General features: G+C 46.9%; 1 protein-coding gene across 1 annotated transcript in view; it reads right to left on the minus strand.

The window, feature by feature from the left end:
* CACNG4 (calcium voltage-gated channel auxiliary subunit gamma 4) overlaps positions 1-25,611 on the minus strand; it is a 42,475-nt gene extending 16,864 nt beyond the window's left edge. Inside the window, exon 1 of the mRNA XM_064728239.1 lies at positions 25,315-25,611. Coding sequence (XP_064584309.1) covers positions 25,315-25,537 — 223 coding nt within the window. The 5' untranslated portion in view covers positions 25,538-25,611. The remainder of the gene's footprint in view (positions 1-25,314) is intronic.
* Positions 25,612-27,772: the final 2,161 nt, after the last annotated feature.

Genomic DNA, 27,772 nt, shown 5'->3' on the forward strand with positions numbered 1-27,772 from the left:
GGATGCACCAAGCACTGTTTCATACAGCCTGGTAAAGCATCTCTAGATTCTGGATCACCTACACCAGAAGACATCCCAGGAAACGCCTACAGAGGCTCAGTCACTTATAATTCATGTGGAAAACACACAGCCTCAGCAGCTGACCTCCTGTTTTCAGCTGGGCAAATATCATCAGAGATGTTGTGCATTTGTATTTCTGTGTAAGAAATGAACAGATTCAGAGAAGATGCTTTGCCAGAGATGCCTTTCATATTCTATGACAGCCCTTTGTTCCATTATAAGATTTTGAGGCCTTGAGGGATGTTAGAAAACTCGTGGCAGCAAAACTCATTTCCCAAAGATTCACCTCACCTGCACATCTGGGAGCTAATAAAACACATCACAGTGTCTGGCTGCTGTCCTTTGAATCCTCTTCAGTCATTACAAAACTGCTGCCAAAAGTACCAAGTGTCCTTGTGCTACCACAGTGAATACCAATGGTACCAGGGAAAGGCAGAGTAGGGGAGAGTTGCATGTTACATCTTGGTTTAGGCTCCTCACTTTCCAGTTTCTTCAAATGTTTGCCCCGTAAACCAGCATTTTGGTCATAGAATTAATGACTGAGGTTATTCACAGTGCTCCTGTCCCTTCCCAGCTGCCTTTCCTTGGCCAAGCAGCAGATAACAGAGTGTGCTGTGGAATTCCACAAGCCTTGCTGATGGGTCTTCCTTCTACAATTTGCAATTTTCTCCTTATCAACCACAGCCTCTCCTGCTGCTGCTTGGATGGCAAAGTGGGGCAAATTTCAGAGGCTTCTGTTTTAGTCTCTTTTGTTGCTCCTTTTTACAGAGCTTATTGAGGGAATGTCTCTGTGTTTTCTGGGGAGAAAGTCTGACAAACTTCCAGCCCTGATGTTCAGTTTGCATTTTGTAAATCAACAGCACAGGGAAACAGGGGCAATCCCTCAGGCTGCGTATGCCGTGCTTGTTTTGGGGCAACACTGGTGATGCTGCTGGAGGAACATTTGTGTTCAACACTGGTGATTTGAGGAACATTTTCAAGTCAGACACAAGTCAGGCCTGCCACGGTGAGCATTCTCATGCCTGGCTCAGCCCCAAGGAACTGTCAGCATTCCTGGTTTGTCGTGGGGTTGCTAACTCACTTCTCTGTGTCTGCTTTTCTCTCCACCAGCCCAGCCCACACTCGCTGTGTTCTGCCTTCACACCTCGGCTCGTCCTGCATCTCCTGCCTCAGTCCTTTATCCAGCAGCCCAGAAGTTTGTCTCACCACTCACTTCCATATTTTTCTCTGCTGCCACTTTGCTGAGGCTGTTTCTGGGTGGCTGATATAATCCTCCTCATCCTTTTCAAGTGAATTTGGAGCTTGGACAGAAAGCTCCATTAGCGTTCTGTAGCTGGCTTTTCTACCTTAGCTAAAATTAGTCTAACACTTGAGGAGCTGGTGTTGGCTTCTGAGGTGAGAGCCTTCATCCATCAGAGCTCTGAACTGAGAGTCATCCTCTGATGAGTTTCCAGCTCTTACTTACATTCTGGCTCCAAACACCTTAATTTAAAGAGGTACTTTAGTAACTGGCAGTGCTTTTGGCACAATATATCAGAGACTGAGTTGTTTTTCACAACTGTGAATGGCCCCACAGGGACCATCACCGCCCCAACACCTCAGTGTGGGAAATGAATGGTGCTGGCCTGAATCTAGCCAGGATTTGCACCAAAATCTGCTCTTTCCCCCCAGTATTCTTGACCCTGAGATAGATTCAGTGGTACTCCACGGAGGCTGCTGCCAGTCCATCAGACTGTGAGAGGGCTGGAGTGCCAAACTGCATCGGGTGCAGTTCTGAGAACAGGCCCTCCTTCAGCCTGGTGAAGTTCATATGCTGCAAAATGACAAATCATGTTTATTTTCACAATGTCAAACCCTGCCTTTCCCCTGCATCTGCACAATTGGAATCAAGTTTCCCTTAAGGGGCAGTTTGGTTTTTATCCATATGGTTTCCCTTCCTTTGGTAAGTCATCAGTTCTCCCTCATTAACCTGTGATCAACCAGGGCTGGATGGCTTCACCTTTGAGGATCACAGCACACCTGCATGTCCTGTCCCATGGCTTGGCAATTCCTGGGGGTGGAATTCAAGCAAATGGACATTAATGTCTCTCCAAAATCCCTACTGAGTTTATAATTTGAATCACTGTCATGGTCACCTCTGGGGTGCCTCCTGAACTACCTGAAACACCCCCAGTGCAATGTGGGGTGTCAATCTCCTCTATTTTCTTCCACTTCAACTTTCATATGTGCACAACCTCCCGCTGTTGCCTTACTATTCTTAATTTCTACTTTTAAACCCTCTTAAACTGCCATTTTCTCCTCCATTTTCTGAAACATTTTCATTTCACACCAGGCAAGGTTTATAGCAGCCTAAAATTTAAGAAACAACTCTCCAGAATGAGGACCTGGGAAATCCTTGGGGATGTTTGGGGTAGCTTGCACAGGGTGTGTCTTCTTCTCTGATGGAAAATCCTTCCAGATCAAGTCAGTAGAAAAAAATGATTCATATTATTAATCGTTCATACAATTGATATTATTGAGGAGATGGTTAATATTATTGATGCAATCAATACTGAGAATTGATAATTGGTTGTTCTGATTATTGATGGTGAGATCTCTTGGTGTAGCAGAAGCTTGCAAGGCACTAAATAATTACCTCTCTGCATTAAATGAATTATTGTCAGCTCCAATAGCAGGAATGTCTCTAACCTGACATCCTTCACAAACTTTCTTTTGGCTCATTCATACATTGCAAAGTTGGGGTTTTTTAATGAAAAAGCATGAGGTTTACACTGGAAAGGAGTGATACAGGACCTTGTTAATGAATTGATTAGGAATATGCAGGATATTTGGACACTCCTGGAATCTTGTAACGATTCCACATCTCTTAATCCATGTAGATTCATCATCAGATGATGGCATTCAGAAAAATAGTTGGATATTGAAGAAGCAATAGGGAAATAACAGTCCATAAATCATCTTAGTTGAAAGGAATGCTTGTAATGTGTCTGTCTTTGGAAGGCAGTGACCTTGACTTGGATCTCCATTCGTTTTGGAGCACACAAATGAGTCTTCCTGGTCTCTCTGCCAGCTTGTTGAGTTATACATAGAAGCCAGGCCTCTGGAGATTGATCATGCCCAGCCAGTGATGCAGGACAGAAACAAGGCAGATGACAACAGGGAATCCAAAGGTTGGGAGAAAGGGGTGGAACTGCCAAGCCCTGCTGATGGCTGGGTTTGGGAAATGCAAGGCAAAGGTCTCAGCAATCATCTGCAGGATGTATCAGTGTGAGAGACACTCCACCAGGAGAGATTAGTGCTGTGCAGGCTGTCGGGCTGAATACCCAGGGCTGATGTCTAACCTTGGGAACAAATAGCAGAGCTGCTGGAGGGACTGAGCAGCTTCCAGTGGGGAAAAATGAAAGGAACAAAAATATTTTGCCATTGTTAAATCCTGGAAGGGAATATAAAGGCAGCATGTAGGATTTAAACTTGAATTAGAGTTACTACTGCTTTGGTTATTCCTGATTCCCAGCAGTGCCTGCAACCTGAAAGGTGCCGCAGAGCAATGTGAAAAAAGAGCAAAGGAGCAGAAAAAGAGCAAAGGAGAACTTTGGGGCAGAATGTGGAGGAATGGGAGGTGGTTCACAGAGGAGGAGGAAAAGAAGCTTGGGAGAAAGTGGGAGGGAGAGAGAGCTGAGGAGGAGATAGGAGGGGTGGGCAGGGGGTGACTGGAGGTGAGTGGGGGGCCTGGGAGAGGAGCAGGGGCTCGGCTGATTGGGGGGGGGCCTGTGAAGGACCGGTGGCAGTCTCCTGAGAGCGCGCATCAGCCTGTGATCAGCCTGCAATCAGCCGCTGACCAGCCCTGCTGATCCAGGGTCCAATTCCCACCCTGCCTGATCCCACCTGAAGCCACTTGCTGAATCCCAGCCCTGCTGAATCCCAGTGTTCCTGAATCCCAGCCCTGCCTGCATCCCAACTGTGCTGAATCCCAACTCTGCTGAATCCCAGTGTTCCTGAATCCCCACCCTGCCTGCCCCCCAGCCCTGCCCAGCTGAGGAGCCAGTGCTCCTTCCTGCCCAAAGGCAAAGGGGTGCACAGCCACTGCCTGATGAAAATTAAAAGCCTTAAACTATCTGATTCCCAGGACTGATTTAAATCACTACAGCTAACAAATGACCTAATACATAAAAATGGAGACAGCTACCAAATAGATCTGTTTAAATGAACACATGGAGAAGAGATTCCATTTGGCTCCTGCACCTGAAACTTCCTATTTCCTAATGCAAACTAAGCAGTGACAAATAAAAATGAGGCTGCAAAACCAGCATGACCTCTTTAAGCTTTAATTATTCATGAGAACTGTTTTCTTCTCTGCTGAGATTCAGAGCAACACATTTAAGTGGGTTCCTCTCAGGTTTATGGGAGATGTACGTTCCTTGTTACACCAGCTAATAAATGCAACTAAACACAATGACCCAACAATATTTGTAGAAACAGCATTTGGGAAAATGTGTTTAATGAATCAGAAGAGCCTTAATCTAGTCAGTCTTGAAAAGCAAAACATATCATGCAAAATTACAATGCACCAAAGCACAGACTCATAAATATTTTATGGTCGAGATTTCTGAGTTTACTTTCAGTATTTCAGGATTGTGTTTTTACTATGAAATGTCTCTACCTGCACTGGGGAAGGACAGTAGTGATGGGAGCTTTGAGCAATCCAATTTAGAATCCCAGAATTTGCTTTAAATAATGCATGTGAGAGTCCCACATCATCAGGCACATCTGCCATTGTAACCAGAAATGCTCGCTGCCTTCTGCTGTCCTGGGATGGCTTGGAAGAAGCCAGGAATGTTTAGAGCTGGGAGGAGAAAACCAAAACATTTTCCTTTTGCTGGAAAGACTGGGCAAAGGGCAGGTGCCCCGTGCCTGGTGTGGTGTCTGCTGTGCCACTGACTCCTTCCCCCTCAGCCCTTTGTGTTTCCCTGCCCTTGGATAACAACATCCAGGGCTGTTGGGAGAGATGAAACAGGAAAGCCTTATAAATGTGATTGCCTGGCAAAAGATTTTGAGAATGTGGAAGCTATAAGCGAGATTGAAATGAAAGCAAGTTTTGAGATCCCTCAGTTACTGAACAACTGGAAAACAATGGTGTGGCTGCTGAAGGTGATCCCCTTTTGATGGAACAACACCCTCTGCTTGCAGACAGGCCCAAGGGTCAGAGCAGACCCTACAGCTTGGCAGGAGGGGCCCAAAGAGGAGTTTTTAGGGTTTAAAATGTAACACAGAATGGTAATGTAATGATTCTTATAGGCTGTATGTAAATGCTATAGGATTTGTATCTTGGACTAGATTGGTTAGTGAGAATTAGAATATTCAACACAGAAGATTTATTTTACTGGAACAGGAACCTTGCTCTCTTACACTTTTGCTCTCTTACCCCTTTTACTCTCTTACCCATTTTACTCCCTTACTCTCTTACCCTCTCATCCTCTCTCTCATCCTCTCTGCCCCTCTCTCCTCTCGGGCCTGCTCTGAGCTGTGGCTGCAGCTCCCAGCAGGGCCCTGCCCCCAGGCCCTTTGCAATAAACCCCAAGTTCCAGCCCTGGCTGCAGAGATCTCTGCTCTCCATCCATCCTGACCATCCTACCCCTGACTCTCCTACACTGGGGCCCTGATTTCCCCCTGAGTTTAGGAAGCAGGGGAGGGCCAGTCTGTCACCCTTGGTGCCACCTCCTGCCAGGGCCACATCAGGAGCCGCGCAGCAGCTCAGGGAACGCTGCCATGCCCAGGGGGGGATTTACAGCTCCTCTCCCATTCAGACACCTCCTCTGGCGTGGTGCAGAGCTGACAGCTCCTCATTTCCATGGAGTGCAAGCTCCTCTTCCTCTCAGGAGCCTGGGTGGGCTGCTTGGGGCCCCTGGGGCTGAGTGCCCCCAGGGCAGTGTCCCTGCCAGGCCCTGGCACACGGGCAGAGGCAGCCAAGGGGCAGCTTTCCAAAACCTGCTTCACGGGGCCGTGCTCTGGTACTTACTCAATCTTTACAACTCACTGAGATGCTGCCAATATATTTTTGCCAAGGAGACAAAAATACGTCTCTTCTTCCTACTCCCTCAGCCTATGAAAAATCTCAGTTGTGTGCACGAAGAGACGCTCTGTGTGTGTGTGTGCATGTGGGAATATTTAGAGGGGGGAAAAATAGAGTTTCTGTTAACTTATTTTCCAGTTGAAAGTCTGCCTTGTAGCCAGGGAAGCACAGTTTTCATTGGTTATAACTTTGGGCAAAAAAAGCCTTACTTTGTGCTGAGCAGAAATGGCAGTGAGGGAACTGGGAGCAAATCCTTTGACTTCTCCATGGCTCATGCTCTCTGCTCCAGGATGGATGCCTCATGGCTTATAAATAATTTGGGGATTCATGGGTCAAACAGCCCTGTATAAGCAAAGTTGCCTGATAAAGGGCAAAGAAGAGAGGCATAATCCTTTCAGGGTGGTGGGGTTCAACTCCCCAGGGGCCTGAGAGACTCTAGGCGTTTTCACTCTTCCACCTTGCCATGATTTGGAATTCCAGCTTCGTTTTCTGAGTGGTTGGGGTCCTTTAAAACCACCTGGTACAAAAAGGAGGGGCTGGAGGCTTTTTCTAAGCTTCCCAGCAACTTTGCTCCAAAAAGGTGTGCTCCTTTTCCCTCCTTCCCCTCCCTTTCCCCCCAGACCTTGCATGACTTCAAGGCATCAAATGTTAATGAAAGTTTGCCAGGCTTCAAGGGCTGTGAAATGGAAGTTAAAAATCCTGCACTATAGGATGGCTCTAAAAATACTCAGTCATGAAACATCACCCAGCCTCAGCAGCTCTCCTGCACCCAGCAGCATGCAGCAGGGCTTTCTCTCCCAAATAAGCTCTGGACAAAGTTTGCCCAGTGACTGTGGATTACTTCTGCTCCACAGACTGGAATCACCGGGTTATGGCCAGCAAATACCAGCTGGGACTGAGGATCTGCTGCATCAGTGAGCTCTGGTGCTGCTGCCAGGGCAGGGCAGGGCTCTCCTGCACTGCTGACTCCAGGCTCTGAGATGGGATGTCCATCCCTGGGGATGGGCACAGCCCCAAAGAACCCTCTGGGCTGGAAAGGGAAGGGCTGATGTCAGCCTGCTCACCATGAGGGTCCAGCTCCTGACTCTGCTCTTTGGTGTCTGTCACAGACATCTTTTATGAAAAATCCTTTCCTTAGGATTTTTCCTCCTGAGAAGCTGAGAGGCCTCAGGAACAAAATGTAAACATTGATTATCTGCTGCTGTGGAATGCAACAGGTGCATCTGTGATTGGTCTCATGTGGTTGTTTCTAATTAATGGCCAATCACAGTCAGCTGGCTCAGACTCTCTGTCCAAGCCACAAGCCTTTGTTATCATTCTTTCTTATTCTATTCTTAGCCAGCCTTCTGCTGAAATCCTTTCTTCTATTCTTTTAGTACAGTTTTAATATAATATATATGATAAAATAATAAATCAAGCCTTCTATAACATGGAGTCAGATCCTCGCCTTTTCCTTCATCCTCAGACCCCTGTGAACACCGTCACAGGTGTTATTTATTGTCCAGGGTGCTGGGGTTGGTTTGTAGGCTGAGCTTTGATTTTTTAGGCACAGCATCACCTGAACTCCTCTGCAGACCCACTCCTGCAGGCTCTGGAGAGCTGTGCCCTCAAGAGACATCAGTGCTTTCCTGCAGCAGCTCCCCACAATCCTAGCAGACATGTCCTGCAAGTGCTGGATACACCAGGGGTCCCTTCATGGACTGCTGGGGGGCTCCAGCAGGGATAGTGCCATCCCCTCGTGCTTTAATGTGTTTTATCTTGGATTTTTTTTTCTAACAATGTTTTCATGAGTGAGAATCTGGGAGCTGCTTTCCCCACACCTTTCCCACAGCCTCCTTTTTCTTCTCAGAGAAGGACAAAGTCCTTTCTCCTCATGAAGCAAAGAAGGAGCCTGAGCACCAAGGTTTGGATGGTGATTTGAGGCCCAAGCCCAGCACGGTGTCTGAGCTGTTCCATCACAGGAGGAGCCAGGGAGGCTGTGACAGCTGCACCTCTGAGTCACTCAGCCTGATGAGCCCCTGCTCCCAGGGGACAGCACTTTGCCTTTGGCCTCCAGTGACTCCAGACTCTGGCTCAGAGCTCATCAGCACCCCAAGCTCTGGCTGTTCCCTGAGGAGCCATGCCCAGGCAGGGACAAGGGACACTCAGAGCGTGTCCCCAGCTCACACTGCAGGGACACAAGGTGGGGTACATGATCCAGGTGTGTGCAGAAAGTTCTGTGTCCCCAGGCCTGGCCACACTCCAGCCCTGTGTGAACACATTGCACAGGCTCAAATCGCTATTTTTGAGCCAGTCACTAGAAATAATTCATGTATGTGCAAGTTAAGATTCTGCTTAAAAATTACCCTCTGCCTCAGAAACTTAAAACCTGAGACATCTACAGAAGCAGATGCTGAATTTCATTTTACAAGATTCTTTCCAGCTGTTATGGTAAGCTCAGAACCTCATCCTGCTTTTCTTCACTTTAAGGATCTTTTTTCATTCAAATACCTCCAATTTTAGTGCTGGCAGGAGCAGGGCAGGTGCAAGTGTTGTGAAGAATCTGCCCCTTTTTACTGAACCAGATAAAGTCTTGCACCAATCACTGAGATCCATGCTAGTCCTTAAAAGGAAAATTCAAGTCATAAACATTCAACTTTTAAGGACTTCAAAATAAATTTCTGCATATGCTATTAATTTATTTGATGGCGTGAAACAGGTTTTGGAAAGCTCAAGGTGCAGGTTTGTGTGTGTTAACTGTAAGCAACAGTGCAAAAGGAAAATGCTTTTTTATCCATATGAGGTTCTGTAAAGTGTGTTCTATCCTTAGGAGAGTAAATATAACACATAAAAAAATATGTAATCATTTAAACTTTGCAGGAAAAGAGGCAGGAGTGATGGGAACCTTTGAAATGATAAATGCATGGATTTATTTCACTGCCACTGTGGGGTTTTAAATTAGTTTTATTTTTCTTTTATTTCTCCTTGTTGACAAGCAGGGCTGCACTGCTCTGCAGATCTAATGTTTACAGATAAGGAAAGATGGAAGGTCAAAAATTCTATTCTTAGTTATTCTTGTATAAGGTAATCTCCTTGTGCTGGTGACAATGCAGAGTGATCTCATGTCTCCATGGGTACCTGAATCATTCCTGTCTAACAGCAACATGCTCCATCCCCAGCCCCTCCCCTGAAGTTCTTACGTAGAAAACCCAAAGATATCTCCAAGAAAAGCTTCGTGTGTGATGCAAATGATGGACTGGAGCAAACATTTCCCTTTGAGACAGTGCCCTGTGCCAGCACCTCCCTCATGCACAGTTGGGGTGATGAATTAGTTTGCATTTGACTGTGACCAGGAAGAATTTTGCCAGGAATGAAGGCTGAATCCAACATGTTACGAGTATTCATTTAATCCCTGCAAATAAACATCAAAACTGATAAATTCAGAAGGGTAACTTTGTCCCTCAGATGGGTGACTTTGTCCCAATGATCCCCTTGGCCAGGGGGATGCACAGCAAACTGAGCTGAAATCCAGATTTTGGGGGGAAGAAGCGACACCAGAATCTGCCCACAGCAGATCATGGCAGGGATGAGGCAGGGGAGAACAGAGGTGTGGTGAAAAGAAGGTGAAAAAACACCAGAAAAACATTAATTATGTCTTCCCATGTCTCTGAAGGTTCAGCTCAGTGCTCTAATACCCACAGGATGTAGCTTTCCTTGGCTGCTCTGTAACATCTAAAGGGAAGAAAAGAAACCAAAGAGGAAGCAAAGGGGGCCTTGGTGGTGACAGGGCTCCAGCTCTTTGAATGCCAGCTCCTCTCCCTGCTGCAGCACGGGAGCTTTTGGTCTGTGCTTTGAGCCAGTGTGGATGGATCAGGAACATGAAAGACCAGCAGCAACAGCTCCTAGAGGCTGACAGCAGGGCTGTGCATCAGGACTTCTGCCTTTTCCTACAGCAATGGAAGGGACTGAAGTCTAAATCTGGGTCTTTGTGCTCACAGTCTTGATACGAACTTATTCTAAAGGGAAAAAAGAAACCCACAACGAGAAGAAAAAGAATTCTCTCTGGGAAGGGGGATTGAGCAGTGTGAGCTGCACATTCTCTTAACATCAGGATTCCTTTTTTACTAAACCATTTCTGACCTCAGCAGTGTGCAGCAGGCAGGAAAACCAGGTTGGACTCGCAGTTTCTGGTGACAGGGTAGAGGAAATCAGATAAACCAGCTTGTACCTACCACCTTGCTGTGAATTAGGGCTGTCCTTGTGTTTCACTTTAGTACAATCAATTTTCAGAATAAAAGCCTTTCTCCTACACAGCCAAGGGGTTTAATTCAACCCTGTAATAAATGGCTGGCTAACAATGGGCCAAACTCAGCTTGGATGTTGCTCTAGTTAATTAAGAAGAGTAGCATCGGGGCTAAATTTGGCAAGGAGTGTGAAGTGACTGCCTTCAGAGGCAGGGAAGAAAAACCCTTGCTTAGCTCACTGCACCCAGCTCTTCAAATGCAAATTAACCTGTCAACATCTGCATGCAGCCACCCAGGACAGCTGCAAAAAGGAGCATCCTGCACCCAAAAGAAGGGCTGGAAATGTTTAGTTCCAAACAGCTATTTTCTAAAATAATTTCTAGTAAATAAGAATACATTTAAAGTGGTAAACTGAGCATCTGCTGCATGAAATGAATGGAGGACAGCATGTGAAAAGAAACATATGTCAAGTATGCACTTCAGATGCATTGACTACTTGCCTCCAAAACAGAGAGAATTTAAACATATTTGCAGCAAACACACAGAAAAAATTTGCCTCTGCAACCCAAAGGAAAACCTTGAATAACAGCACAAGTTCAGCTTGGCCATACCTTGCCTCTCCCGTGGTGGAGGGGAGCATTTTGTTGGATTTCAGCTGCTGCCTTGGCTTCTTTTCCTCAGGCTTCTGTCAGGAATGCCAAGCCCAGGCAGCTTTTGTTTGGAGCAAACAATGTCCCTTTACCAGTGCATTTAAAAACCCAGAAACCAAGGCACTGCTGCAGCCAAACCCTACCAGATTTGCTTCACTGGAGGAAGGACAGAAAAGCCCCCCTGTGCCTTTTGCAGGTGCCTTGTCTGCAGTGAGGGGATGGTGCCATCCTGCCTGGGACCGAGCCGCAGCCGCGGAGCCGCTCAGGTGCTGGAAGGGCTCTGCTGGTGACTCAATCTCTGCCTCCAGTACCCTGCAACTCAGGGAAATTGCATTTCAGGGCTTCCTTCAGCCCATTATCCTCAGAGAAAATCTCTGCTGACTTAACTGAACCTCGTACTTGCAAAACAAGTACAGGGCAAGGCCCATTCAGAGGAGGAGAGGCTGGATTCCAGCTCTACTCTTCCTGGTGAAGAAGCACGTGGGAATATTTTTCAGTATAACAGGGCATGGGATAAACTCTGATGTCCCCTTATTTTTGGTCAGGGGGATGAATAATCTCTGTTGCAAAGCTGGGAGAGGTGTGCTGTGTTTCTGTCTGTCTGCTGAGGCTTTGCTAAGGATTGGGTTCTGCAGCAATAATCTCGTGGTGCAGCCATCCCCTGTGGTCCCCTCGGGAGGGAGGGGAAACAAGCCACGAGCAGCTTTTGCAGAAACTGCTTTGCTATGATAATGTGGTGTAATTAAACAGGACTCAAAACTCCCAGAGTTATAAAAACCCATGGCTTGTACCAACAGTTTTACTCATCTGTGGGTTTTTAGGCTGGATCAAAGATCATGAGAAAAAGATCTTTGACTGGGCTGATGCAGTTGGTCCTGTTCACCTTGGCACATTGGAGCATCTTAATAACACAATTAAGAAGAAAAAATAAAAAGAGAAAAAAACTCTGGAAGATCCAGAAGCCTACTGGTTCTCGAGGAGAGCCTCAAAATGGAGATATCTCTTCCTGCCCCTCCTTTGCTTGGATTTGCTTCAATATTTTTTCCCCAATCCTGGAAGTTACATTTCCAGGAGCAAGGAATTGTTCTGGCACTGAACTGCCAGGGCCCAGCAGTGGGGCTGGGGCTGCATCCCCTTGGCTTGCAGGGCAGCACAGAGTTGCTATTGAGTGTGTGTCCACATGGCAACAGCAGTGGTGCTCCAAGAATTTCATTTCCACGGTGCCCCTGGAATCTGCACTGCCTTGACATCTTCATTGTTCCACGGAGAAATAAAAAATAAAAATCCAGGAGTAGGGTAAATGCAGTGCAAAACACAGAACACCACAGGACGGGGTTATCTAATGGTTAATTTAGAAAGGAACATATCATTAAAAACGTATGAAGGTGGCTACATATTGATGCTGTATAAATATTTAAAGGGATGCCTCTCGTAAGGGCAGAGTTCCAAGCTACACCTAAAATAACGTGTGTGAAAGAAAATTAAAAGAATATTTCACCATTTGGACTTGTTTAATCTGCCTTGGAAAGGCTTTTTATGCCCAGCTACTGAACATTAGTATGGGAAAGGAAATCAGAGAGAACTCTTTTCTGGTGTAATTCTACCAAAGTCAGCAGAGTTAAACTGAAGATGATTTTTCTGGCCTTTTAAATAGAGTGTAATTTTCTCCATGGGTAGTTATTAAATGCTATTGAGAGAGACTGCGGCTGCTGTTGGAAGGGCTTTCTGGAGAGGTCACTCTGTCCCATGTGAACAGCACCAGTGAAAAACCAGGAGCTTTGTAGGTTTTACAACTTGAAGAGTTCCTGGAGGCTCTAACTCCAGCACACGTCACTGCCTGACCCAAAGCTAAGAGCACACATCTATTCTGAGTTGAGATATCCTGGCTTGACATCCACTCCTACATCACAAGAATTCTGCCTGTAGAAATTGCTTAAAATATTGGAGGGGGCATTGCAAAAGATATTTGTGTGGACATTTGGTCCATCTCTGTCAGAGAGGACATATTCCTTAAATACACTTTCTGAGGCTCAGCTGCTCAGTCTTGACATTTTGGGGCTGTTGGGGTTTGTGTGCTTTTCACCAGCTCTCCTGAGCCCTGGCTGAGGTGGCCATTCCCTGTCCTCGTTATTTGGGTCCCAGGTTCCTGCAGCCTTGTCTGCACATGGACCAATTTGAAGGGTTTTAAAATGCCCAAAAGGTACCTCCAGCATGAACACAAGGCTGAGTGAGTCCTTGACTAAAAGGTTCCTATTTTGGGGGGACTGGGGATATGCCAGGATCTCCCCAAAGGCACCTCAAGGATCTGGATCTCCTGTGGATGGCTCTGTCCCCCACATGGAGCACTGAGCCAGGTACCCAAAGTGTGGGGTTGGGCAGGAGAAAAATGAGTTTTCTTCCTGCCTGCACAGCCAAGGACTCTGCCCTCTCTTGCAGAAATTAAGCTCAATCCTCAGGCAAGGCAGCAGCAAAATTTGGATCATAAATCAAGACAAATCTTGGTTTTAATGGGGGGCAGAACCCAGAGAATTATTTAGCCATTTTACAAAAAGCCTAACATCCTCTTGGGATGAAATGGGAACACATGAGACCTCATAATTTATATATGTATTAACTTCCCACTGGTGAAATTAAAATGCAAAACAGTGTCTCTAAACAAAACTGTGAAGCTCTGTCCCTTGAGAGAGTTAAAAATGAAATGGGCAAAGCATCTCCCACAGGATCTATTCTTACCCTTGTAGGACTTTGGGCTGCATCATAGGTATTTTCTTTCTCACAGCCACAATGCTGAGCTCCAAGAAAGGATTTGTCTGTGCAATACAGTGAAGCCCAGCAATAATTACCCATTGTGCTCTGTGATGAGCCATCCCTTTGGTTCTTCAGTAACCCGTGCACCTGGACTTTAACTAAAACCAAATAATATGCACAGAAAACATTTTTATGTAAGAGGAGGTGAACATCACTAAAAATCAGAGAGCCTTTGTATGGCATGCCAAACTGCTGAAGCGAAAAAATGTCTTCAGTGAAAGGGCTCAGATGTGAGCATGTTTCAGTGCACAGCTCCAGGAAAAACTCTGATAATAAATGTGAGCTTGTTATCGTTGCTTTTCAGTGGGAAGTAAAGCCGGAAGCAGGGTCGTGCTGGCTAATTGAAGCTTACATTTCCATTCAAGCACTGCATTTTAATTATAAACTGGTGACACAAGTGTCACTTAGTTCCTACCCTGTTTTAAGTGTGCACATGTATAAAAAATATTTTCGGTTATTAATTTATTCTTGTGATCATATTCATTATCCTGCATTATGTCTACCAGGCACGTGTCTAATGACATGTTTGATACACGCTAATTCTGATGCCTCTTTTAATGCAGAGCTTACACAGACATTTTAGGCTGAGCACGGTGCCAGTTGGCCACCAAAACAGGTGCACATTAATGCTATAAAATCAGCATTAGGAGCTGTGTACCCATATTCTGGCCAGCTGCAAGCACTTGCCCAGCCCTCCCGGGGCACAGCAGTCATGCCAGAAAATGGGATAACCTGTGGGAGTAGCTGCATCCAGGGCTGATGCCTGGAGATGCTGATGGTGAGGTCCTGCTGCCCAGCTCTGGCCCTGATCCTGGACCAGGGTCCAGCTCTGGCATGCTGGCTCTTTGTGTGGCCAAAGCCCGGGGTTAATGCTTCAAATTCAGGTGGAAAATTTCTGGCCTGTTTTTCCTTCCCTATGGGGTTTTTGCGCTGTGCCCAAAGAATGTCTCCAGCTAGAATGCTGCCATTTATACACAGAAATTAAAATAAAATGAGCAAAAAGGTCACTGGGAAATGGCTACCAAGAGACACCAAGTAAGTCATTAAAAACTCAGAGCAGGAGCACAAGCAAAAGAAAGGGAAATATCCCTAGAAAGCAAATTATGAAGGTAAACCTCTTTCAAAGGCATGGATGGAACAGGATAGCTGTGTTTTTCCCCTCTTAATTTGCTACCAAACTATAAAGAGGATTCTGTTTTAATAAGCACAACCATAGCGGGACACCGCAAATGAATTGTTCGAAGGGCTGTAATTAGAAGTGGTGCTGTGAACATCATTCCTAAATGTCGCATGGTTTATTTCAGGTTCTGCATCTTTAAGGATCCCAAAGCACCTCGGAACCGTCTGCGTTTGTCAGCGCTAAAGGCAAGGACAAGAGCACAGCAAAACGTGCAGAGCAAAGGAGAAAAGCTTCCCATCCTCTGGAGCAAACCACGGGATGTTTAACCTCACAGTCAGCAGGTATTGGCATAGTCTTGGATAAATATCTTTTGAAACACCCAAGTAACTTCAAAAAATGAAATTTGGCTGACTCTCAGTTCAATAGATAGAGGTCAGAAGCCTCACCCTTTGGAGAGTCTGCTCCCTGTCTTGGAGCATCTTTTATTGACAGACAGAAATGTGTTTTCACAGTGGGCAGAGCTGGGGGAACGTGGACCAGCTCTGATCCAAACACAAGGTGGGAACATCCAAGCAGCTCCAAGCATGAGCCAAGAATCTCAGCCCCTTGCTACGTTCATTGGCTTGGGTTCAGTGTGTGCAGAGGGGCTTTTGGGCAGGGGCTGGCTGTGTCCTACTGCTCCATCTGGAAGGGGTCAGTCTGTCTGCAAAGAGCACTCTGGTGACCCCCAAATCCCTGTCATGGCAAATAACTGAGCCCCTGCTGGCTGGCAGAAGGATGAGGGTAAGGACCCAACTGGTTTGGGTTAGCAACTCGGTTGTAAGAAACATTTCCCAACTGTTACTGAGCTCCCAGATTTAATAATTGATGTTTTATCATGTTTAGGAAAGCTGTGCTTGATACTGAAATTTTCCAACAGCTCCCCTAATAAAACCCAGTTGAAATAGTCCTGAGCTCCATCTGTACAGAATAACCTGCCTTCATCCAGGTGTACATCAGGTGGCAGAATGGGAACAGGGGATGTTAAATCTGGGAGGAAGCAGAGTCTGGGGCTCTCCCTCTGCAGGGAAATCAAATTCCTGAAGTTTGGGGAGTTCACAGCTGCCTGCAAATCACCTTCCCACACTCAGCAGAGCCGTATCTGGAGTTTAACAATCCATTTTGGGTTATTGGCTTCATTGGCTCCAGTAACAGGGCTCTGTTCAGTGAATTTGAGGGATTCAACCCTGTTCACAATCCCCGTGGATGAAAATGTGATGTGACAATGCAACTTGCTGTTTCATCATCTGGCTAAAACCAGTCCAACACACAAAGAAACCAAGTCTGGCGAATTTTGCATTAAAATATATGCATTATGTAAAGGAGCATTGCTGTGGCTTACTTGAATTTAGAATATCCACTGGACAAAGATGATTAAAGCCCACTACTGCCATTAGTGAGTCATGCACGGAGGAGTATCACAAACTTTCATATCTGGTACCTTTGAAAGCTCAGCCTAAATAGTCACAAGGCCTTCCAGCACTGAGAGTTCGTTATTTCATTTGCTTGCAGGCAGCTGAATGCTGGGGGCTGAACTCTAAAATACCCCAACAGCACAACAATTCTCCCAACACAATCATCCAGTGCCTCGCTATCAGCTATCTCTGATAGGCAGTGAGCTGTGAGATAGGTGTGCACAGCCCTGATAGGTATTTGCTATAAGTTACAGTTTAGATTTGATTACATTTAGGCAATGTTCCTCTGGCAAGATCCTATTTCAAGTCATAATTGCGACATGCCATGGTTCCTTTTTAATGCCTTGCAGCACCAAGAGATAAACTGTGCCTCTGGGATGCAAGGAAGACAATAACAACCCCAGTGTTATTGAATGCTATATATTTGGACAGGACAAAACATCCAGTCATCCATATTCCACACAAAACTGCATCATTTAAAAAGTATAAATGGGAGACAACTGATCTGAAACCCCGGTAGAGAATTGGCAGTGACTTAAAAATGGTTATTAACTTAATCTGAAAAAAAAACCCTGGCAGCTAAACAAGGGTGCTAATTCCTGCCTGAGCTGGGTCCCTCTCCCACTCGAGCAGGGGATGTTCAGTGCTTCTGAATATCTCAGAAACATTTGGCATTATCAAGCTAACAGGACTGGCTAAGTGAGAAACATTCAAAGGGCACAACTAAGTGGCACGATTCCAAAACAGCAATTAAAAGGCGGAATGCTTGAAAAAGAACAATAAAAGAGGTTAATTTGTATCAGGGCTTGGCAATTGGTACAGGAAATACTGTAATTCCATAACGTGCTCTCCCTTCACCCATCTCTTCATACCACGACTGTGTGTGTTTATAATCTATCATTCCTTCATGGATTACATTTGACAAGAAATGACTCAATTCTATTGAAGATGAATTTACAGGGTTACTTGTTAAGTAGGCAGGAGCCTGGATAAAGCCTGGGAAATGAGTAAAACAGGTAGAGAAAAAGAGAACCCAGACTATACCTTTGGACAAGTAAGTGATTACACATTTTTCATTGGCAGGATGGCACAGAGATGGTCAAGAGTTAAGAAAATAAATTAAAAATCTTAATTTTCTACCCAGGGCAGTGTATACTTATTTTCTAGAGAAGGACTCATACACTGTCATCGAGGAGCTAATTTCAAAGGTATCTCTTCAGCAGAAGGAAGGTTACAACATTTGGCAAGGGGAGGAAAAAAGAGGAAGAGAACAAAGATGTTGAGATGACAGGCTGCCATGGGAAGGAGGGGAAAGAGGGGCTGGACTATCTGCCAGGCTAAATCAAGAACTGCTCCAATGCTCCCACTGCATTTGACTCCCAGCATGCAACAACTGGCAAAAATGCCCCCAGATCTGAAGGGAAATCTAGCAAAGTCTGTCTAGGCTGGGCTATCCATCCTGCAGGCAGCTTGCCCGGAGGCTTGCTATTTTGAGATAGTAGAGAGGCTGCTTGTCATTAATATTATGATAAATCTCAATATAGAGAAAGCCTCAAATGTTGCTGTGATCCCCAGCACCTCTGTGTGCCCCTCAAAAGAGCCACAACCACACTGAAAGAAAAAATATGAGCTGAAGCTCAGGACAAAGCCACCTTCTGTGTTAAAATGTTGAAGATCGAATGAGCTGATGTACTTCAGGAGTGGAGACAAATAACTAAGAGAAAGAACTATCTGGGAGTAGAAGAGGGAGGACAAAATATCTGGCAATTTAGCTGATCAAAACCCACTGAAAAAGTGAGAGGCTTCAGAACAAGGCAGAAAAAACCATGAAGTCATGCCCAGCACTGGTGTTCTCTGCTGCAAACACCCTTTTGTTCTGAAGTCATAAACGTGTATCAGCCTCTCAGACATATGGGCAGTTGTGCATTTATCCTGTTTATTTTACTACTCCTGTACATCCTGCCTTGCCATCTGTTGGGAAGAATTTGGAGGCTGAACCATAAGTCTGAGACATAATAAATACCAGTAAACAGAAATCTAAAACGAAGATAAGCATCAAGTAATGCTTGGAAGCAGGACCAGTTTTTCAGTTTGATAGTTTGATTTATTTCCCGAGATGAGTTTTGGCGCAGAAAAGAAGGACCAGCAGGAAAAGGTCCAATTGAAGGGACAAATCTGCGATCCCTTCTCTTATATTGGCTTCATATTGGCATAACTCCACTGCCTTCCTAGAAAGCAGTTAACTTTCTGTAGGTGGAGAATCAGACTTAATCCTGTCCCTCAAGGAAGACATGTTTAAACACCAAATATTGCATGTATAAAACATAAGTTGCAAGCAGAACACTTCAAGCCCGGTGCAAGCCGCATTCCTGAGCTGGGCAGCCCTCTCGCCGTGTCCCAGTTTCTCCACATCTCCCTTTCCATTTTATTATTAGAATGAGAGGGAAGTGGGTGGAAAGGAAGCACAGTTATCCCTCCTAGTCAGGGGCAGGAAGATAAAGCAACTGGCCCCAGATCAAGCAGGAAATCTACCAAAGCTCAGAGTCACAAGCCCATTATCATCATCCTCCTCCTCCTTCCTCTCCATTTTCAGTTTGGGGATACAGAAATTCTGCAGAAATTGCTGCTCTTTAGCACATAAACCACAGAGACACCAACTAAATATCTGGGAGCTGAGAGGTGTTAATAACAGACTTCAGATTACACTCAGTATCTAAGTACTCCTACCTCCTCAAAGGAATTAGAGATGAGATAAAAGCACTCGCTTCTCTTCCTAATATTTGTTCTCTTTTTGCTCTGTTTCTGCAAAAATACACAAGACTACAGGATGGAGACATCAGGTACGCTCCCCTTCCCCTGAGTTTTTTTATGAGGTGTTTTGTACCTGGCGAGAATGACTGAAGCTACAAGTGGGACAGCACAACGTGAACAGAGGTGACACTGTGTGAGCAAATGGGACAGGGTGTACTGGAGGAATAATCACTGTGCTGAAATTGCACAGGAGCAAAAAAAATACGTTTTTGTATTGACTTGTTTTACCAGTTTACACTGGTGAGGGTCAATAGAGCTTCCAGAAGGAAGGGCAAGCCCTGGAAGTATCTAAAAAGAGCAATAAAAGCCCATAAAGGTAACAGCTGCTGGACAAAGCCCAAAGACTGCATTACATCATTGCAAAGGTCCCCACAAACCCCAAAATGAGTTACTATGGCTCTGACAGATCCTACCACAAATGCCATCTGTCAAGTCCTCAGAACAGGCAGTGTAACTATATACAGAATAAAACAGTGACTGCAGCACAACACAGCCACGAGGATCCTGTTTGTACAACCCAACGCCTCCTTGACTCTTCACAAAACATTTCTGAAACCTCCCCAGAACAATCCTGGAACCCAGGTGAGATTTAATATCCTCCACATTGCATCCTGCACAGCAGAAAAGAGCTTTACAGCTGGATTACAAATGTGCTTTCATTGGTTTGCAGCCTTGGGGGAGCATCACTAATGCACACAGAGTCTTTGGGATCTGAGTTTTGCACTGGGATATCTGAACATGCTGAGAGCCACGGAGGAAAAACCAAAACCTCCGTGTAGCCTGATAGCTCCCTACTGGCTATAGAGTAGATCGAGTTCAAGAAAGCAAATTAATTCATTAAAGTGACATATATTCAGTCAATTAGCTTCAGATCCTTGTTTCATAGGGCAGGGAAGAATGGATGTTTTGTGACATCAATAAGATCATTTGAGAGCCTCTGTATAAATGTTCAAAGAAGTGCATTGAGGAGACACATGCTTTTTTTTTTTTTTTCATTTGAGAATAGATAATACCTTAACCCATCTTCTGCTGGCAGATCCTCCAGCACCAAATTTTCAATATTTTAAAGTATTTTATACAGTGGACAATATTTCAAAGGGATTGAACTCTGTGTCCATAAAGGCAGCTCCAAATTCCGAAACTCTAACAAATTGAATGCTCCTGAAAAAAAAATAAAATAAAAATTAAACTAAAATGGGTGCTAAAAAAAAAAAATCACTGCATCAGTTGCCAGCAAAACTGCTCTGCTTCAGCCAGGGCAGCAAAGCTGACACTGGAGTGCTAAGAATTGCTCTTACAAACAGTGAGTAAAGCACATGGACCTTCTCAAGAGCGTTTGTTTTACCACGGCAACGGGGATGATGAGCAGGATGTATGGAATGAAAGGATGCAAACACGATCTGCATCTCAGCAGAGTCCTTCACTGATGGGTTTGTTTGTGTTGGAAGATTCATGGGTGAAAGCTCCCTCTTCAGGAGGGCAATAACACCTATATATTGTCCTAGAAACAGGCTACAGCATCACAAATTGAGTTTTTCAGAGCAGAGACACCCATTTGGGTATCCTCCATCTGTGACCACTTTTCTTTCACAGTGGGAGCACAGGCTCATGTGCCTGCACAGACAGAAGAGCAACAACCTCTTAACGTGCCTGTGGACACAACCTCCAAGGCAGGTCATGTCTGATCTTAGAGGGATTTAACATTTGCTCCACACCAAATAACACTTTGTCCACAGCATTGGAATAAGAACTCTGCATTGTATTCAGTTCATTACAAACAGTGGTGGTGCTGGAGCTCCATAGCTGTGCTTGGAGAATACTAAGGAATATTCATTCTTTTTGGATGAGCCATGAATTTGCAGTATTGATGGACAGCAGCCTGCCTTTATTTGCTTCCCTCAAACATTGGTATAAGCATTTTTATTTTGTTTTCAGGAGTATCCATGGAAGCGGCGCATGCGGGTGCCACAATGTTTGTGTGCATTCATCCAGGCTGGAAGACTTGCAAATAATTGTGCAAATGTGCATTTGTGCAAGTTTTCAAAACCATAAATGATTTACTCGATCCTTCCTCCCCATTATGAATGTTCCAGGAAGGACACGTGGGCCCACGTGAAATAAATAGCCAATTGCACCACTTGAAAAGTAAATGGCAAACAGGGAATACTAAAAGCAGTAGACACAATGGGTTCAAAGAGATTCATGTGCTGAAGTGTTTAATAAAATACTCTTTGAATAAATTTAAATTACAAGTACATTACTTGATTTCCTATCTTGATGTCACAGAGCCTGCAGAGCGCTCTATTGTGAGCTGTCCTATTAACTTCAGCACGATTGTTCACCAAGATAAGCAGTTTCAGTGGATAAAGTGGTGTTTTTAACATTGTTTTTTCCTAGGCAAATATTTTAATCAGATCCTCCTCGTGAGTAAGACCGTGTGAGGCTGAGGAAGCTGCGCTGCACATTTGCCATAGGATCAGGGGCTGTGGGGAAGCCAGAGTGCTTCAATCTCCCTTTCTGGCCTTAGGCTGACCCCAGAATGGTCACTCACAGGACACAGCATCTGCTGGGTTTGCCAGACCCTGCGCTGCACCCAGGGACCCAGAGGTGCTGACAGCAACCACAGCTCGAGTGTGGACGTGGGACACAGCAGCAGGCACCCAAAATGGGGCTGGTTTGCTCTTCTTGTCAATCTGTGGGCTGGGGTGCAGGTCTCAGATTGATTGGCTGCATGTTTCCATCAGAAACTCTCTGCTCTGGTGTCATTTTAACTTCAGCTGCTGAGGTTGCAGCTATTGGGACTGTCTTGGGCCCAGAAAACCAAACCCCAGCTTTGCCACGGACCCTGGGCCACCCTCAGAGGCTCTGCCACTTCTGCTCCTCACATCCACACCAGGAGTTATTCCACTTTCCCACCGAAGGCAATTGCCTTGGATAAAACTCTCAAAAATCCACGCAGAAATGGCACAATCATTTAAAATCCACTCAATGAACCTCCTACCTCCACCTCTGACAAACATGCTAAAGGAACAAAATTGGGATTAGACAGGCAAGAGTTTGAGTGATGGATCATTAACGCTGCCTCTTGAGTGACTAAGCTCCATAGTAGTATCAACTACAAGTGCTGAAACATGATTTCATCCCTGCAGCTCCAAACAAAGATAATATGCTTGATCCCTAAGCTGTAGCACTCCAATTACGACGCCAATTTGTTGTAAAATATTGTTTCAAAGAAAAAAACAGGAAAACATTGAGGAACACCTGATAATTGAATTATAAGGTTATCCTTTTACATCCTGTTTCAGCAATTTTGTTTGAAATCTTGGGACTTGGGCTACAGAACAGGTGATTGTTCATAATCCAGCATACAGGTTAATTGATAGAGCTGAGAAACATTTTACTGGGAAATTTCAATTGACCTGAAATTTGCTCAGCAAAATGCTTTATGTATGTCAAAAGCAATTTCAGAGGCTGTTAAAGGCATTTTCAGCTTCTGCACATTTGTGTCTCAGATTTGTCTTTTTGACATAAGAGTGAAATGGCAATAAAGACCATTAAAATAAATTAGAGGTTTTAACAATTATTTCTCCAAAACACTAGAAGATTTCTAAAAATAGGTTTGAAGCCAGACCATTTAAACACATATAAAAATCCATAACTGAAGCTATTTTCCTGCTATGTATCTCCTCAGAATTGCAATATTACCTTTAGATTACTAAAAGACTCAGCCACTTCAAATGAGCGAGGCTCTGAAATGGTCAAGGGAGTGTTGTTTTAAATCAGCTTCTAGAAATGGTTTTATTATTTTATAAAACAAAGGAATGGTTCCATGTTGAAATCCAAGTCCCATGGAATGGTTTAAAACATGAATAATTTACTGTATCTATAGATTTTATCTTACAAAACAGAACATACTGAAAAAGGAGGAGAGAATGTAGTCTTTGCTCCTCAGCTCTGTGAACAGATGACAGCTTTCTCAAATTGGGCATTCTTAGCACATATTTGACAACTTTAAAAATTGTAACTTTATAATTTGATTTATGAGCATTTGAATTTTGAGCAGAACAGCTCCCTTGCTGTCGGATTGATGTGTCCCATGAAACGCCTTTTTATCCCCCAAACTGACGGGGGTTTGAGCTTCGCTGGCACACAGCTCCTGGGTGCAGCTGTTCAGAATGCCCTGGCGATGCCAGGAGGGCACCACCGCTGCCCAGCGATGCAGCCAGGCTGGAGCTGCCTCAGCTCTGCCCATTCCTCACAGCTGCCCTGACTGCTGCTCTCCTGGACAAAGTTCTGACCCAAGCCCAGGGGAAACCAAGGCAGAAACCCCACCAGTTTCAGTCAAAGCTGCACTTCACCTCTATGAGTGCTGTTACTGGGAGACCACACAGGAATCCTGACATTGGGAAGCTCAGGGATTTTTGCCAGAGGTGACATGTCCAGCCTGGCTGAACAAGCTCAGCAACTCCAGCAAGATACAAACTTATTTTCCATGAGAAACGGAGGCTGAGGACACTTAGAACAAGCTCAGTGAAGATCACAAGATTCAGTTCAAGTGGAGGATGCTCAGCACCTCTCAAGCAAACTCAGGAGCTCTCAGATGCAAGCCCTCATTTTCCAGGTGCCATAAAAGCCCATGCTGAGTGTTAGATTTCCTTTAAGAGTCATAAAGCCAAACATTGCTATTACCCATAAACCTTCACATTTCAATAATTCTTTCTCTCTTTAGCATCTAAAAATATTTCCTTTTCCTACAGCTCTTCTATGTATGCCTACTATTACTAGGTAGCAAATCTGGTATTTTAAGAGAAAAATCATGTTACACTGTAGCCTTAAATCATTAGCTAGAGGAGAAGATGGGAACAGACGTGAGAATGAGGTGTTTTCTACCACGCCACAGTCTGTTCTGGGGAGAAAAAAAAAAAACACCTAAACACAGCTGCGACTCTGAAGCGGAGCTGGGCTGAGCCGTCTGTCAGTTGGAATGGAGCACAAAGCCGGGCGTGCGAAGTTCCCGTGTGCTGATGGATGAGGTGCGCTGCATCCCGCCCGCCCAGCGCATCCATCCCCGCGGGGAGCGGGCTCCGGTGCCCCCCGCCCCAGGGACAGCGCAGCTCGGCCAAGTCACCAGCGCCCCTGTGCCCTCCCCTTCCCCACACGCTGCTCCAGCAGCACGGGGGCTCTGCCGGCCGCTCTCACAGAGGATGGACCAGCAGGTGAGGGGTTTCAGAGCCGCCGTGGCCACCAGCCATGTCCCCCCTTCCTTCCCGGGGCTGTGCCGCTCTCCACGGCCGGAGCCCCGCGATCTCGGCTGGCAGATGTGCTCTCCCAGCTGGGCTTTGGACCTGCTCTGCCAAATGCTCGCAGCACCCATGTGCTTCTTTGTCCCCGCAGCTACCGCCGCGCCTTCTCCACAACTCCATTTTCAGAGCGGGAGCCACATGTTCGGCCTCTGCGGGGAGCGGGGTCCTGCTGCCCAGCTCGGCCCTGCAGCACCCATCTTTTTATTGTTCCCTCCCTTCAGCCCGACCCTGGGGCTGCATCGAGGAACCCCGAGTGAAGCACCTGAGCGGCGCCAGCACCCCCTCCGCCCGAGCTCCCGGTGCCTCTGTCTGAGGGCAGACTGGGAGGAACTGGAGTTCCCGCTGTCCTGCCCGAGAGCTGCGCTTGAGCTCCAAAGCTCCTCAAGCCAAAGTCCGGAGGGAGGGGGCAGAGGGGGGACCCAGCCCCGAAGCCTGCGGGGCTCAGGTGCGCCCCAAAGCACCCAAAGCCCCGGCCCCGCCAGGAGCCCCCCAAAGCCCCGGAGCCCCGGCGATGGTCGCGGAGCGAGGTCGCCCCCCTGGGCAGCGCTCCCCTGGGCAGCGCTCCGCATCCCGCCGCCGGTTCCCATGGCAATGTCGGAGATGCCGGTTGCCACGGTAACGCCATCCTCCTCCTCGGCCGTGTCCGAGGCAGCGGCGCGGCTCCGGCCCCGGCTCCGGCTCCGGCGGGGCTCAGCCCGGCGGCTCCGGCTCCGGCTCCTGCCGGGCTCTGCCCGGGCGCTGCCCGGCGGCTCCGGGAGCGCAGCCGGGTCCCCCCGGGGAAGTTGCTCGCCCCCTCCCCGGCGCGGCCCCGGTACCTTCGAGGCAGCAGATCCTCCAGAGCCCCGAGTGCGTGAGATCGCCCCGCGCCCGCCGCGGCGGCCCCTGCGCCTCGTCCGTCGTGATGTTGGTGCCGTTGCAGATGTGGGCGCTGGAGTAGAGCCAGTAGTCGGTGCCGATGGCGATGGCCATGAGGCTGAAGGCTGCGAAGGCGCCCACCGTGGTCAGCAGCATCTGGACGCCACGGTCACACCACACCATGGTGCTTCATAGTCCCCGCACGGGCGCGGGGGGCCGCACGACACCGCCCGGCAGCCGCCGCGCCCGCGGGAGGCTCCGAGTCACGGGGCGGGGGGCGGGCCGGGCGGGGGGAGCCGCTGCCGCCGCCGCGGGGCCGGGCTCCGCCGCCGGCCGCGCCCCCGCGCACCGCCCCGGCCGCGCAGGCACCGGCCACGGCGGAGGCAGGGATGGAGAGAGGGAGGGAGGGGCGGCCCGGCCGCGGGCACCGGAGGCTCGGAGCCTCCCGACCCCCGACGTGACGCCGCCCCGCCGGGGAGAGCCCAGCCCCGGGCCCCGGTGCGCGCCCGCCGAGCATCGCTCCGCTCCTTCGGTCTGAGCGGGTTCCAGCCCGGGAAGCGCTCGAGGCCAGTTGGACGGGGCTCGGAGCTACCTGGGCTAATGGAAGGAGATGGGCTTTAAGGTCCCTTCCAACCCAGACCATTCCGTCATTCTGTGAAATTCACAGGTGTGCGTGGGAACCAGGTTGGCTTTCCACCCTACAGCTTGCCAGAATCTGTCTGGAGAGCAGGGAGGTCTTGCCCACTCTAGAGGTGCAAAGCTCTGCACCTTCACTGCTCTTTCTTGGGTGGGTTCTGCACACCTTCTGCTGCATGGGCTGCCCTGGAAATCACCGTGGAAACGGTGCCAAACACAGTGGGGATGAGGTGTTGCAATTCCAGGATGCCCACATTGCCAGGGAGCTACAGCAGAGCCAACAAGGGGTTTAGCCATGGTTTCCCTCCTGCAGCCTCACTCTGCAATTAATTACCCGAGGAGGTTGTAGGCAAGTGTTTGGGTTGCTGGTTTGCTCCTGTTTGGAAGGGTGTGGAGACAATCCAGCACCTGAAAATATTTTCCCATGGAAAACCAAGGGGAGAAATATCTACACCATTTTTGTCACGCTATCCTGTCTTCCACCCCTCACTCTCATCACCGCGAGTTGACAAGTCGGTCCTGCCTCCACCTCATGCAAGTGACAAGCCAGATGAATGGGAAGGCTTCCTGATCAGCTAATGCATTTGTGTGGAGGGAACGTGGCAGCACACCAGTTTTATGTATATGAATTAGGGAGTGGGAGGACAAGAGCTACAAACCTCGAGAAATACAGTGCTCTTGCCGAGCAGTGCGTGGATGGCTGCAGGTGCTTGTGTGACTCCAGTGCTCAGCATACCAACGCAGGGAGGCTTTTCAGCTGCTCGTCCATTTCAGAAAAAAAACCCAAAAACACTGGGAGAACAAAAAGCAAATACAAATTAAAAGCTGGTCTTTATTTCGCAGAGACCTCAGCGAATTGCTCAGACATGAAGCCTATAAACATAGAACAGCTCCAAAGTCAGATGCTTGGTTTAAAAATGTAAATTATGCTTTTCTTTTCAGTTGTGGTTTGTAGGTGTATCAGTGCCTTTGCAAAAAATCACCTTCTAAATGAATGTCTCCATTAGGGATGGAAGAATGAAATCAGGTAAACTCAAAAGCAGAGTGAAACCTCGTTCTGAAAAACTGGATTGAGCATTTAAGTTTAATGAGGTTCAACAAACTTCTCATTTGAAATATATGTTTGTACCTCTGGGCTTTGGGGTTTGGACAGAGTGGGGAAATGAGATACTGAAACAGCAGCAGAGAAGCTATTTCCATAGCTTTATAAACCTATTGAGCCTTAATTAATATTATTTATTTGTATTACAGTATTGCTGGGAGAGACACTTATGGCTGGGCAGAGGGAGGGCTGGGCTGTACCCAGAGCACTGAAATGTCCTCCCTGAGCACTCCCAGCCCAGACACGCCACAGCACATGGGGAGGGTGGTGGCTGTCCTGGTGGGCTCCCAGCAGCCTCCACCAGCAGAAAGGGGACACACAGCACCAGGGTTTCCACAGGCTCAGCCCTGTAGCAGTGCTCCTATTGACTGGGCAAGGTAACAGCACATTAACAGCATTTATTAATAAATATCTTGCTCCTCTTCCTCCCCCTCCCATTTTTGCAAAGGAGACATCTGTTTCTGTTTCTCCTGCCCTGAGAGAAATAACTCGGGCTCCTGAAGGGTTACAGAGCGGCATCCAAGGCAGGCAATCATTTTCTGCCCAAGCTATCTTCTTTAGTTTAAAAATGTTCTCTATTCTTTTGAAATGCATGAAGTAGATTGTGGGAGAGCTAATATTATATTCCACTACAGAAAGCTGGTGGAGTATTTTACATTGATGTCTGGCTCTAGTGATTT

The sequence above is a fragment of the Zonotrichia leucophrys genome, chromosome 18 (assembly GCF_028769735.1).
Source record: "Zonotrichia leucophrys gambelii isolate GWCS_2022_RI chromosome 18, RI_Zleu_2.0, whole genome shotgun sequence".
Lineage (NCBI taxonomy): Eukaryota > Metazoa > Chordata > Aves > Passeriformes > Passerellidae > Zonotrichia > Zonotrichia leucophrys.